This window comes from Scomber scombrus, chromosome 3 (assembly GCF_963691925.1).
Source record: "Scomber scombrus chromosome 3, fScoSco1.1, whole genome shotgun sequence".
Taxonomy (NCBI): Eukaryota; Metazoa; Chordata; class Actinopteri; order Scombriformes; family Scombridae; genus Scomber; species Scomber scombrus.
Window position 1 is genome coordinate 9786416 of NC_084972.1, and position 15440 is coordinate 9801855.

The following is a 15440-nucleotide window of genomic DNA, read 5'->3' on the forward strand; positions in this document are numbered from 1 at the left end:
GATCACTAAAATCATTTCTGAATCATTTTCTGTCATTGATTAACTGACTAATCGTTGCAGCTCTAGTCGGCAGCATATGCTCTTTCAGCCGAAACAGGCAGGACTGTAGGAGGAGATGCCCGCATGTAATGTAGAAACACACGACACGGTAAAGTGGCGTGACCCTGAACAGATACTTGCATTGTGTGCGCTCTCTATTTCTTCGCTTGTATGCTCTGAACCTCGGCACAAAGCCTTAGACGCCATTGATTCCAGAAACTTCCCTGTCTGCTTTCATCTGCATCACAAAAGAGGCTTTTTTCTCTCTAAAAATACTGATCAAGCTTTATCTTTCTGAAACATGTAATCCAGTGGGGGAAAGCCGGACTTGTAGCCATTAGGCGCTGTCCTCTTGTGCCTTGACTCTGTGCTGTCTCAGCCTTTGTAGGGAAAGGCCGGAGCAAAGCTTGTTTCCATTGAGCTGGGAGAGCTGGTCAAAGCCTTGAGATCAAGCAGCTTCCAGAACTTTTTTTTTCAATAGCTTTGGAGGATGGTTGCAAAAATTCTCAACAGAAAAAAAAAGATCTTATGTTTCCCCTTGTCTCACGCAGGTTTTACAACATTTTTGAGAAAAAGTTTGAACATTTGGAAATGGTAAGTCTTAAATTGGGTAGGGTAAAAAAAAAAAAAAAAAAAGGAGCTCCTCGCTGGAGATGGGCTGCCATTTTTATGCTTGTTTGTTTCCTTCTTCCCTGCTATCTCTCTTTGCACATAACTTTTGCACAAACCATCTGCCATACAGGTCCTGTGCGACTTTACTTCAAGAGCTCTTAGTGGTTGTCTTCATCAGCTCAAGATCTGCTGCAGAAAAACAGCTTTAATTGGTACTGAGGGGGAAGAGAAGCAGAAGGGGCCACACGCTTCACCACATTTTAGAGAAAAACGTGTGTGAATGATCAAGAATTGCAGCATCTTTTTGGCAGACGCATTTAATGCATCAACTCACTGTTGTGGTTTTTTTTTCAACATAATCCCCTTTGTAAAATCAAACATTAAAATTAAAAGGATACTCAAAGTATTAAGTAAAGCACTCTTCAAATGAACATATGTTCACATTAGCAACATTAAGGCAATTCCAGCCATTGCTCTCCAGATCCACGCAGGTAAATCAACTTGTCTGGCTAAAATTGCCAACTGTAATATTTCACATTGGCCTGTCAATATCCCTGAGGCCTGAATTTGCCCTACTAAGCACTGAGCTAGAAAAAGATTGAAACAGCAAATGTCAGAACAGTGTGGAGCTGCTTTCAGGATCTTGCGTTACACGGGGAAGGAAGGAAACCTCACAGAGTGCAGCCAGCAGTGCAGTCCGATCCATTCCAGCAGGCAATTACGCTGTTTCACCAGGGCCACTAACTTCACTACAATTAGGCTGACAGAAATGGCCTCTCTGACACATTAGAAGAAACCAGGGATGTTTTCTTCCCCCCCTTCTCTTCTCTTTGCGCTGTCAGGGTTCTTCGCCGCTTGTGTTGTTTCAGAAGAGCTTTGAGACATTAGCTTCTGTTGTTGCTCTAGCTTTGGAGACATTTCGCAGCCCATTAGCTGCTCTTTCAGCCCCAACCGCTACTCAAAAGCAGGGGAGAAAGAGGGAGGGGTGGGGGAGACACAGACAGACTGAGGGAGAGACTGTACACAAAGCACTTCTGTAGGTGTATCTGGTTCAGAGTAAGTGATTTCAGATGCGGACAATTAGATAATATAAGTTAAATATAATCTATTGTGAAGATATTTAAGTGTTAAAGGAATATTTATTAGGGGTCGACAGATGTTTTTTCAGGGCAAATACTGATAATTACTAATCAAGGAGACTGATATTAAGAACTGATATATTATTGCAGTAAAAATAAAAATGTTATTGTCAAAATTTAGAACGCAAGCTTTTAATGCACAGTTATGTTTCATTTATTACAGCATAACAGCTTTAGAAAGCCTTTAGCTTATACATTAAAGATTAAACCAAAGGTTCCCTGTTGGCTTGTAGCCCCTTACAAATTCTGTGTTTGTTTGTTGTTCCGCCAAAGAGAAATAAATTTAACTGTTTAAGGTCCAAAGAGGTTAAATTCTACAATATGTCACAAAAAATGAATAAAGAAAAATTCTGAAAAATGAATACATATTCCGTTTTTCAGAATTATGTTTTTTCTTCTTTCCGACTCAATCTGTCATCTCAGCACCCCTCAAGTTTATCTCATGACCCTCACCAACGGTTCAGACTGGCTCCACCTCCAGCAGCTACAACAATGAAATGCTGCTTATGCATAGACTTATCAGTATTAATAATGTACTTTGTTAAACTTATTTAACAGGTCAGTCACAGCCCCATTTTCTGCAAAACGAGTACTTTGAGTACTTAGCCGGTATAACTTCTGCACTCTTACATTCTGGTATTGAAACTTTTACGTAAAGGATCTGAGTACTTCTTCCACCACAGTTTAAATGTTATATATTAACAACATGTGAATGTAGGGAACCTGTCATTCAAAACATGGCTACTTCTTTACTAATGATTAGCTGATTATGTACAATAGAAATGTCTATTCAACTCTGACAACAGTACTATGCCACCCATGTATGGATTAACATGGATCTTTGATGCAGATCCATTGTGTCTAAAGTCTCTAACAACAATCCTAACAAACAGTTGTCAGAGACAGCTTAAGGACACACTTCAATAATGTTACCAGTAGTTGTGAGTTCAGAGTGATTAACTGGTGAGAAATAATGTTATACCCTATCAATGTTTTGCTGTACTCAGCTGGCTAAAGACTCAACAAGACTCAACATTTGCTTAACTTATTTTATGTCACTGAAACAAATTGCATTATTTGGGCATTTGCGCAGTGTAACTAGGAAGCTGGGCATGATTGTTATCATAGAAATAGATCATAAGATTGTGGTGTTTTTAAAACTTCAGCGTAGATTATTGTGATGTTTATTGTAACTTTGCCAATAATGTGCTACCTCACCTTCTACACACAACTATGCTTGCTAATCTGAGCTGCTCATGATGTGTACCCAAGCAGATAGCGCTGAGGGCGGAGCATCGATTGACACCACAGAGTGGTGACTACAGACAGAGGGAGGAGGCTGCACCAGAGTCAAATTAGTGCATATTGGCAATCGGATAAAAAACAAACAAACATTGAGATAATGGTAAAAATGCTGAATATCGGATCCAATGATGAGCCAGGCGGATGATCAGTCAACTCCTTATATATTATATATATTTTTATATTTCTTTTTCTAAAATGAGATTGCTGACATGGAGGGACATGCAGGGGGAGGTAGAGTTGTTTATTTGACCATAAAAAGACATTCATGTAGTACATCAGATACCTAACTGTCTCAATATAATCACTGTTGCCTTCAGCCAAGTGATCAGAAGTGAATGCCGATGGTCAGGATATTGTCGCCTAATCAGCAGTACATGCACCGTGTGGTTTATAGTTTGCTGATGTGCAGTGCGGTTTGGCCGAGACGGAGTTAAGGTGGTTTCAAGCACACTTGATGGGGTTGAACAATTTGCACGGCTGGCAGAAAAACCATAATCAATCCAGAGATTATAGATAAGGGCACTAAAACCAGCCAAGCACAGCGTTTTCTCTTATCGCAATTACACCTTGCCCTCCTGCCTCAGGTACAGCCAATTAAGCTGGGAGAGGATGCGCCAGCAGCCACTTCACATTGAGAAGACCTATCAGACAACTCCAAACACACCCCATCACTGCAGAAGGGGCGGAGAGGAGCTTGTTAAGCACTGGAAGACACATGGAGAAAGCACAAGTGTGCACTGTTGTATGTTTATGTCAGTCAAAAAAACACACATGCACGTATTTTATTATGACAACAGTTATTGAATGGCGTGAATGATGAACGCTCTGGTGAGTGATAAGCAGTCTACTGGATGGCTGCCTGCTGGCTGCGTTTCATACACGGACCAAGGGCACACAGACCTTGCCCTAACACAGCCTCCCTCTCACTCTCTCATCTGCTTTTTAATCCATTCATTACTTCCCTCTTCTTTTTCTGCCTTTCACTGTGGAATATCACTCACGTTATGTGACTACTCAGCAGTACAGAAAAGGAAAGTAGGTGTGGGACAGGAGGCAACTCATGCGTGTGTTTTAATGTGAAAGCAGCAGGGCGGTTAAGAAAGGCAGTGATGAGGTCAAAATCAAGGATAACATTTAGAATGAATACAAATCTTTACCTATTGTGTCTTTCTATTCCCTCCTTATTGTTCAAAACTAACACTCAGAAAAGAGTGCCATACTGTTGCTAGGTCGGCGATGAAAAATTGATCAAACAAAGTTCTCTGTGCCGCGCATCACCGCTGTGTTAAGTTAACCAGGCACACAAACACAAACCTCACGGGCTTGATCTGAACCACAACTTTACACTTCTCTACCCTCTCACCACTTTGAGGTTTCAAAGCCCAGACGCACAGCATGTGGTGTTTAGTCTACACTGTGTGATTCCACCACACCCATTTAGCTCGACAATTTCACCCCGTAGCACCATCCTTGGCGGGGCGGAGAGAGCGAGTTAAGCGAGATCGCTTCTTGTCTCAGCGCCACGCCGGAACTCGACATGTACAGCGGGAGAAGAACATGAAGCCGTGTGACAGAAGAAGAGAGGCTGACACAGGTGGTCTCGCTTTGCTTACAGGGCAGACCAGATGTCCGGCCTGAGTATGCGCACACACACACACACACACACAAACACACGCACATATACACACACATGCAGACATGCAAAATAAGACATAAACAAAGCTGGCACATTGCATCTTTCTACCTGCTTGATGAAATAATTAAATTTCTCCTTTGAGCACAGGAAGCCATTAATAACAGCAAGACAGAAGGGAGTCAAAAACAAATTCAAATGAAAAGAGGCCGCCACAGTGGGGGAATCCATCTACTCTCTATTTAGACTACATGGAGATGCGTTCCACTAATGATGGAATGAGACAAAGTGAAAAAGATACTCCTTATTGGCTTCTTATTAAATACTACTGGAGTCAAAAGGGGGTAAATTGACTAAGTAGGTCGACGCAAAAATGCATGTGGGGAAAATATGCTAAATTCAAATTCTGATTGGCCACATGGGTCTGTGGATGCTGCTTCCATAATTGCCATTGCTTGATGTTTTTGTCCTCGTTTCAACATTTGCCGTGACATGCAATGTGCTGGAGAGGAAAATAACTTCCTGGTGATGCAAATGATGTTTGTGGCTCGGCGCTTCCCCACCGAGACCACCATCTGAGAATGGTTCCTTCCACATCAGCCAATCGGCACTAGCTGGCACAGTCTAGACAGATGGCTCGAAATCAAGCTAGTGTGCGGCTTCAGTACTTACCACGTTCGCTGGACAGGGTGGTGTCTGTCACCGGGGGCGAAAGAGAGGGAAAGGGGGCACGGGGAGAGGAGAAGGAGAGAGAAGATGATGATTAGAACATAATAGGTTTCAGTAAAAGTGGCGCTGCGATACTAAAGTCACCATTAAACAAGAGAACAAAACAGATCAATGAGGATGATTAATGGAAAGTCAGGCAATAGCTGGACAGTGACATATAAAGAACGCAGGGATGCTATTGGACTAAATTTGCTGTCACAACTGCGTAATGGCTCACATTTGTCTCTGTCTATTATCCAGGCAGCACCATTTAACCAGAATACAGTTTGTTTTCTCTGTTATACTTCTTGTCATTGCCTCAAGCAGTGGGATTCATCATTATCTTCAAAAGCTTGTAGTGATGTCTATATTGCTCTTGTGCTCACTCATTGAAACACAGGAGAATTGCGGGATATTGCTCATGCACATTGCACACAGTTATGTACAATCGTCGTGGGCGATATTTATTCAGACCTTGGCACCACAGCTGCGTGACAGAGAGAGTGGAGAGGCAGCCAGTGGAGGTTCTTGATGTCTTTCTCCTGGTTGCCTGCCCTTCACATGTCCTCCAGCATAGTTGCTTCGTGAGATTTGATCAGAAGTAATCTCCATGGCTCGCTTTTTTTTTGGTGTGTGTGTGCATTTATTGCTCTCATTTTTTTAATCTGGAAAGCCTTATAGACTGTAACTTTTTTTTTAAAACACCAGCTCTGATCAGACACACTTGGTTTCTAAACTTTAAGTTTGAGGACATTAGAATTCCCAGACCTGTGATTTAAAAAAAAGTTTGAATAAAAATGTTAGGTAATGGCTCTCTGTTGGTTCCAGACATGCAATTTCATATTAGTAAGTTGCTCTTTGCTTACTTGCAAAAGTTAGCAAGAAAAATTAAAGTTGTGGTGTGGCAGTGGACTCTTACTGGGGATATTTACTGTCGCAATTACTGTAAGGGGAAAAAACTTTTGCGATAACCCTATTTTTTAATTTAGCAGTATATTTACTAAGACTATAAATTTAAATGAGATCAGCAACGGTTAGTCTGGTTTTGTAGTCTGCTCAGGGCTGTTTTGTTGTGCATGTCTGAAAAGGAAAGGAGCAACAAAAGTGTTTTCTGCTGTTGAACTCTAATAAGTGATTGAAGAGAAGACAGCTGGAACTGCAAGCGTTATACTGAGAAGAACGCTTTGTGAGAGAAAATATTGGTTAAATATCAGCTCAACAAGGTCAGTGATTGAAGGGGTTATGAAAAATCTGTGGGTGATTTTTGGTATACCTCCTTTGACAAGATTGTTTTTGTATAGATAATACAACAGTTAATCACTCGCTATGAGACATTCAATGCCTTAGTTAATACCTCTCTAGTTTTGCTTTAATTCCAAGCACAGGAGTGATTTCAGTCTGTTGTCAGATGATGTTTATAAGATGATGTTTTCTCACACATGGCAACCTTTAAATACTGGTGTGTGCAGGTTTTTTATCTGACATAACGCCAACATACCAAATTAACCCTGACATTTATTTTAAGCCTAAAGCAGCCATTTAGGATGGAGTTGTGCTAACCAACATTTTCCTCCTCCAGTCTGCCTCTGTCAGTTTGTTGTGTCCCTTTTTTTTGTTGCTTGAAATCTTGAGATAATGTAGAGCTTTAAAAGTGACGTCATGGTCAACTTTCATCCAAATATACATAGTCAGAAGACTGAGTTACACTCTTAGAGAGACTGGTATGAAGTCCTATAACTGTAAGAGATTGTAAGCTTGTCCTTCTGTTGAGTTAAGTGGATCAGTGCCTTCTAAATTAAAATTTAAATATGAAATGCATACCATATTTGAATGAAGGGCTTTTTTAATTTGTTTAAGTCACGCAGGCTTCTCTTCAGACACTCTTTAGTCTTCAGTACGTATGTTTAGTTTCTTGGTTTTCTGTGAGCTTGCGGTACAAACTTGCAGAATCGATGACAGCTTTTGGCCTCTTTGGCTGTAGATGTTATGATCAAAATGCATGAATGCCAATGAGTCACACTTTTTTTTTTCTGCTCATGTCTCACCACGAATCCATTGAAGTTCATCGTAAAATCTTTGCAACTTTTTGACTTGTTTACAAAAAGCGCACACATCACTATCTAAATGAGAGTTTTCTTGTAGACAGCAAGACTGTCTCCATTCCCCCTCTCCATGTATAAAAGCACCCCACTCTATCCCAACAGAACTTCGCTCCGCACATGTTCAATTATTCATCTCCCTCTGTCAAGAATTCAGCCTTGCTAGCACTTGCCAGTATCCCCCACAAATTGGCAGGCAGGCTCATATTTGGCATATGGTGCAGAGCAGTGCTGCTTTTCCTCCTCTCTTCAGTTGGCCTGCTAGCGTTCCTGAGGGGCACAGTAACACAATTTGGTATGCACACACGCACACACGCACACGCACACGCACACACATACAAACATACTTACACACACCAATGATGCACCATGTCTATCAGTTTTGTAAGTGAGACCCCCCCATTGAGTTGCTGGGCATTCATCCACAACCTCTGTGCAACAGGTTTCAAGATTTCCAACAACAACACTGTACATGCTGGAACAGCCAAATCAGCAACAGCTACGCTACTCACAATACTGGAAGCAGACATCTAAAATCGCTCAACAGTCAAGAATATCTGACTATCAATTAACACCAATAACAGCTCTGCACACCAGCACAGGGGCTTTGAGGTAATCTGCCTGATCAGACCTCTTTTCAGGTTGAAGTTAGATGGAGATACCACCAAACTAATCCAAAAGAAATCAAATAAATCATATAGGTGGAACATTTTCCCAACCCTAAAAAGGTGCAAAACAATAGAGTCAAGTCCCATCCGGCAGAATAACCACTCAGTGTTGTTCATATAGGCATTTTTCACTGAGGACATTTTGAAAGCTCGCAGTTAGAATAGGTGTAAATAATTACATTAAATATGGTTGAGTTGCATTTAGCTGCTTCAGTTTCAGTATTCTGATAGTGTTCATGCTCACTCAGTGTCACACGGTCATTGTCATGGCTTAATAACACTTGTGCTTTTCCTGCAATGACAAGTACCCGCTGTGAAAAAGCAGATATTTGCATTGTACGTGTAAGATCTCACTAGTATAAATGCGGCCTGCTCAGAAATGGGCTAATTTACATGACTGATAGTACACTGCTCCTTCTGAAACCAAGAATTTCCATCATAATGACAACACATGACATATGGTTATTATGTTATAATATAAATATAGATAGATATTACATAGATTATAGCATACAAACCTAATGAGGCTGTAGAAACACTCACAGATCACAGTAGTAAGCTAAAAACTGCAGAGCAACACTAAAACAAGAGTGGAGTTACTCCAAAAAAGGACAGAGGATTGTTGTGGTTGTTAAGCTTTTACCTTGAACATTAAAACTATCATCAGGAGCAGGTAGAGGAACCAGGAAACAACTGATAAATGACAGGTGTGCCAGCCCATTTCGAAGTTGCATCAATTATACTGATGATGTCACAGGTCTGCACTGTTTGTAAGATTTAACACATGTGCCAGAAATTTTTTTAACAGAATAAATGTTATTTGCTGAATTCTAGTGCCTTTTAACAGGTGGTTTGTTACTTTTATCTGATAATACTTGCATGAGAAAAATTATGCTGTTAGCATTTTGTAATTTCATCCAGAGAAAGTGTTTGGTCCCAGATCACATATTTGAAGATATTAAAAAGCTACGAGTACAGAAATTGATTGGATGATTAATTCAGAGCCATCTTAATAATAACCACTCATAGTTTATTTAAAACTGAGGATCTCTTCATGCCTGTATTCAATTGCAATTTCGGTTAATTTGTTATCAGATGAATGAGTAAAGTGGAGAGGACGACTGTGGTCACATTCATCTTCCAATCATTTCTACTACTGTGAAGAATCACCAGGACCTGAGGCCTGATTATTATGTTGTTGGGCAGTTATTTTGGTGGCCTTGTTTACACACACATTTGTTTTACACACATAACACTGCTATTGAGAAGCATGCCACTTAAATATTTAGGGCAGCGTGTCATTACAAAAGGCATCAATATAACAACCATCTGCCCCCTTTCATGAAAAGCAATAGCCTTGAAATCATAAGTGACATAAGTCTGAGGAGTGGGTGTGAGCAAATCAATCAACTTAACTGGATCACATCATAATAGCTTTGTGGCCTCTGGGGCTAAAAATACACATTTCAAACAGTTCAAATTGCGAATAACTTAAAATCCAACACATAAAATGCAAAAATCTCATGAAATATTGAAATGAATGTGACACAATGACTCTACTGTCACACAGAATGACACTCAGGGCTGAAAAAAATAGAGAAAAAACAACATATTTGGAGAAGCTGCTGAAATGTCGGCACTACAAAAACCCAAATGTTCAGTCTGACTTATTGCTTACGACCTTCTACTCTCCTTGTTGCATCTGTTTAGTGGTAGACTAAGAGTATGCCTTGTGTATGTAATTGTGCACTAGCATTAGCCATTTTCACAATCTGAAACATGTGCTTTTAAAAAATAATCTGACAGCTGGCTGTTATACTCCCAGGAAGCAGAAAAAAGCCTGTATGTGTTTGTTCCACCATCCATGAATACATGTGTATGAATACATGAGTGAAACACACTGTTATTCTGCGGTTAGCTAAAAGATACACACTGTAGAAACTTAGTAAGAGTATGTATAGTATGACATAGAGATGCCACAGCAGGTTTACTCTTCATGTCCTTTTACAAGTTGCTCAGGTGTTGCACATTGAGAGATGAACAAGTACCATCAAAATGCTTTAATTCTTTTATCCAGCAATATATTTTAAGTATAGTTAACTAGAAAATGCGAGAAAGCACTGACGCAGGTATGTAAGCCTGACGCTACGCTGCTTGTTTCATCCTTGCTCTCCGATGAATAAATGACATTTTCAGACGTACATCTTGCATTCTTGTGTGCATCAGTTTTTCCTGTTAAATTCATCCGCAAAAAATGTGAACAGGTTCTTTACAAAGCCGAGTACAGCTGTGAAAAGAATTAGTCAAAAACAAGTAATAATGCAGAATCCCACACATTTTAAACTCACCCAAAAGGTCATGGTTAGTCATTTCCTTCATCAAAGGCATGAAGAAAACATTTGGAGCTCTCACAAAGCACCAAATTACATCCGAATTGTCTGTGTGCTAACCTTTCTTTCAATTCATGTACGGATCTAATTAATCTAATTAATCCGGGAAAAAATCTTCAGTAACTTAGTTCTTATTTTCTCAAAGTATATGGGAGTGTAAATGACTTTCACAAGCACACGCTGAAAGGCAGCCAAAAATGTTCGAAAACATCCTAACAACGTGTTAAATCACACGCGTGCCGCCACCTGTCATGTGATTGAGCGTGGATTGATGTGAGCACGTCTGTTTGTATGCAGATGAATCCTTATGCCAAATCTTCTTGTTGCCCTTGTGATGACTAATAACCAGAGAGTATTTTCAGTTAATAAATAATACATTTAACAGTCTAATCAAATTGAACAAATGAGTATGTCTAGAAAACTATTAATCAGAGAGCAAACATGTATTTACAAATATAACACTGGCAAAAACAATCAATTATTCATAAAGTGAATGCTGGGTAAGTGGGCTTCTTCCCGGGTGAGATGCTGCCATAATTGGAGTGGGACTACAGGAGTTCCGGCTGGTGTGTGTGTGTGTGAATGTGTGTGTGTGTGTGTGTGTGTGTGTGTGTGTGTGTGTGCGTGTGTGTGTGTGTGTGTGTGCGTGTGTGTTGCGGAGACACGCACAAACACTTCTCCCCATGCGCCAAACTTCCCCCAAACACGACAAGAGCAGGCAGAGTCGGCTCATTACTGCCTAATGAGTTGTCTGATTAGTGCCGAATATAAAAGCCTTATTGTCAAGCGCTGTATGTTTATTTTGATTAATTATTGTACTAAAGTGACAGAATGGAAGCACAATGACATGGAGCATTAACGTTTTGTGGTAATAGGGCCCTAGTGAAGAGGGCAATTGTATACTCATCCCTCAATGCAGCGCACAAACCAAAAGCCACTGCCTGAAGAGGTTTTATATTGGGACTAACAGACACGGATGTTGCCTCTTCCTAACATGCAATTCAACCTTTAACTCCATATGGTAAGATGAGGACTGCCTAATCCACAGACCTGTAGACACTAATGCCCAGTAATGACCAGCCTCTCTCCAGGCAGGTGGCTGGCATTGAGAGGGTTAGTCCTTGTACACTGTGTACCAATCAGTGATTCTTCCCTTTCTAGTGTTTTTTTCTCTCTGTGATTTGTTCTCAAAATAATAAGAAATGTGCAAAACTCTCATCTGAGGTGTGTATTTACTTACTCTACATACTTTTTCCATCTTAAAAGGTGACATCACCCTGCACAGGTGGCCTCCATAAATCTTTCAACATCCTCTCTTGTGCACCTACCCCTTAAAATAAAATTGTTTTTCTCTCCCAAACTGACATCTTATTGGTTTTACACTTGCAACTGATCCCTCTCTGCACTATGTTTCCACCCCACATTGTATAAATACTCCATCACAGCCTACTTAAACTGAAGGTGCTCTCATCAATGCTTTTGTAACAATAAAGGGTCAAATTAGTAGATGTAAAGTGGGAGGGGGCGCTTATAGTGACAAGCACACAGACAATTATCAATAGACTCTGCAGGTCATTGGGCTGTAGGTAGCGTTTTACCATCTTTGGTTTTGGTTTTACAGTTTTAAAGCCCACCAATTCAATCCCACCATTCACAACCTGCTCAGCACCAAACAGCACACAAAGTAGATGACTAGTTGGTGAACATAGTGGAGCATTTAGCAACTTAAGAGCCAGATATTTGCCTCACAAGTTAATGAGGACCAACACAGAGCTAAAAAAAAGAACAAAAGAGTGAATATTGGACTGTTACCAGGTGGACACAAAGAAAACTCCAAATAAATTAAAGTATTGGTCCTGTCCTTGTCTGCTGAATGCGTGAAATAGCAACTGTTTGCTAACACTCACATGTCAGCTTTATAAGAAGATATTATGTCAGTGTAGTCTTAACAGTTTGTTGTGCTGCCCCCGAGTGGCCAAAATAGTGAAGGTTTAAGTAAAAGTCCATTATCAGCAGAGTGCATCAACATCAGTATTATATTAGCTGTTCATAAGATTTGTTAGTAAAATTTTAGTCTGCTGTGTAACCCCTAACTAAAGCTTGTAGTGTAATACACAGTATTTTCCTCTGAAAGTTCTGTGATGTTACATAAAATGGAAATCCAAGTCAAGTGAAATAAGTGCAAGTACTCAAAGCACAGACCCTTGAGTAAACAAACTCAATTATTTTCTATCATTGCTACTGGAAAAATGACAAAGGCCAAGACTTGAAATCTAAAATAGAAGTGTTGATTATGAAAAAAAGAAATGATGCCAGATGCACAAACACTTGTTCTGCAGTGTGTCATGACTCCCTCTTGGCTAGCATGAAACCACATAGCCTCAAATCACTGATTACCAGAATGTTTCTGGAGTGCTTTTGTTTGCAATTCAAACAGGTAAAATACTTTCAGAGATGTTGCCTTGGCAAGCCAGCAACACCTGAGTGTGTTCTGCTGCAGAATATAATTAATACCAGCCAGCACATTTGGGGATAAATGACTTTCTCTCTTCAGTGTCCTGAGGTATAGGAAGGTGTAGTAACGGAAAAAATCCCAGCACCACATTTAACTGTGACCTTTTATCATAATTACTCCCTTTGATCAGTCAGTTAAATATGTTTCCAGTTCAAATAAATATATTAAATGTGTTCCATTTAGTGTGGTTGACATACGCTGAAACACATTTTCTTGTTAACCTGAGGTCAGTAGACCTAGATTTGCATGAATAAACATGTACGTAGTTGATGCATAAGGCTTTTCAGTGTATCCTGTCTAAGGCACGTCTCAGTAAATGTAGATTTTGATCTATGCAGGTAAGAGATATGGATGAATGCCAAAATCTTATTAATGTTAGAAGATCTGACTTTATGCCTGTGAATAAGACCCATTTCTTTTCCCATAATTTATTTTTTTCTCTCCGTGTAGCAGTCCTCTCCATGAGCAGAATGCTATTTGTATCGTCAGAGGAGGGACTGTGTTGCTTGCCCTGTTGCTCTGTACACACTTTAAATCAGAGGTAATGGGGCACTTCAGGAGACCGCTGTTACACACACCCAACTGCCAATACACTGTAATCACTAAAGGCCCCTTTTCTTCAGAGATAAGCATTGTGAACGTGCATTGCACTCAAAATTACACGGATACACTGGGGATGAATTGATGACAAGTTAGTGAACAGGACTCTGTGATTTAAAGTGTTTTGACATCACTGCCTTGGTTACAGAAAAGCAGTCACACCAAGGGAGATTTCATCCAGTTGACACGGGAAAAACATGTAGCACCCGTTGACATGGTCACTCAAAACAGATGTCTCAACAAATTATTAAAAAGTGCTCCAAACAGATTGAGAGGTTGATTCAGTTTACATCATACATGCTAATTTCTAAAAGTTGTCCATCAGAAAGCCATCAGCAGCTGATCCACTAATTTTCCCATTTGTGTACAAGTCAAGAATAAAGTCTATACAGTGTTGCAGGCACGGGAATCAATCCTGCCAATAATCTGGACAACAAGCAAATAGAATCCATTCAAATGTGCAGCAGCTGCTTAGCTGCTTTTCTGACTCTTGGTTTTGAACAATTTCTCAACATGTAATTGTAAGGTGATGAAACACACTGGGAATGTTTTTTAAAAAGAAAAACAAAAATCAGCTCTTGTGTTTGGGGAAACAAAAGTCAGTAACTGAATAATTCAATCAAATAAACAGCGGAAAAATTAACAACATAAAATGAACAATTCAGTCCTAATTCATCTGAAGTGACAGAAATATATTAAAGATAGTGGATGATGGCAACATACAGTTTTTTGGGTTTTACTCAAATACTTAAAGGTAACTCATGCATAAATGAAGTGTAAGTGTTTTTTGATTTGTGGCATCAATAAATACAGAAATAGCTCATTTGTTACAATACCTTTTACTCAGAGAACTAATAGAATAGCTGTAAAATAATACAGAGTGAAACAAAACACTGAACATGACTTATTTTTAATGAAAATGACCCTCTCATTGCTGGTGAAATATCCCACCTGGCCTGAGTTTAATTATTAGACGGCTCCACAGACATACCTTCTCATTTCTCTTTGCAGTGTCAGGTCACTATACATCCATTTTCATAACCCTCATTGTTAACAACCTCATGGGCCAAATCAGTCATGTTGTGCAGAGTGCCCCCATTAACGTATACTGTATACAGCTATTTGTACTTTCTCTCAGCCAACATTAAAGCACTTTCCCTGGAGGCTAAACACATTTAATGGGGTGTCACAACCTTAATGTTAATGCACTGTAGGTAGCAGCTGATAAGCCCAGTAGGTGGTTTCATTCCAGCATGTAAACATCTTATGTGTAAGGATATTTGGCCTTTGTGGGTGTGCATTGGCATGCATTTATATGCTTGACACTTGTACATGTTTGTCCAGTCAAAGCTAACATTTTCTACCTCGGCCTGCTGATTAAATTCAAATGAATATGCATGCAAAACACTCACTTATAAATAGCTACTTCTCAAACCAATATGCATCACAATATGTGATGCACAGAGTTTTCTCTGTTTCTCTGAATGCAGCCTTCCAACATGTAGAGACAGAGGCAAAGAGGGAGGTGGGCGGGGGGTCCCTGCTGTGATGAACTGGTGCTGACACAGCCAGATGTTTAGTTAAAATGCAGAGCCCCGATGTGGGATGGAGGGAGGAGTTGACATGCGCTTCGGGTGCTTAAGGCAGCCAAGTGCTCCTCTGTAGCTGCCTCGTATCTCTGTAGGCAGACTGTGTGTATGCTTTATCTCACACATTTGCATTCAGCTGAGTG

At 40.1% G+C, this 15440-nt stretch overlaps 1 protein-coding gene across 1 annotated transcript in view; it reads right to left on the reverse strand.

The window, feature by feature from the left end:
• Positions 1-15440, reverse strand: part of cdh4 (cadherin 4, type 1, R-cadherin (retinal)) — a 191207-nt gene that overhangs the window by 106305 nt on the left and 69462 nt on the right. Inside the window, exon 3 of the mRNA XM_062415383.1 lies at positions 5401-5424. Within this exon, the coding sequence (XP_062271367.1) occupies positions 5401-5424 (24 nt within the window). The remainder of the gene's footprint in view (positions 1-5400; positions 5425-15440) is intronic.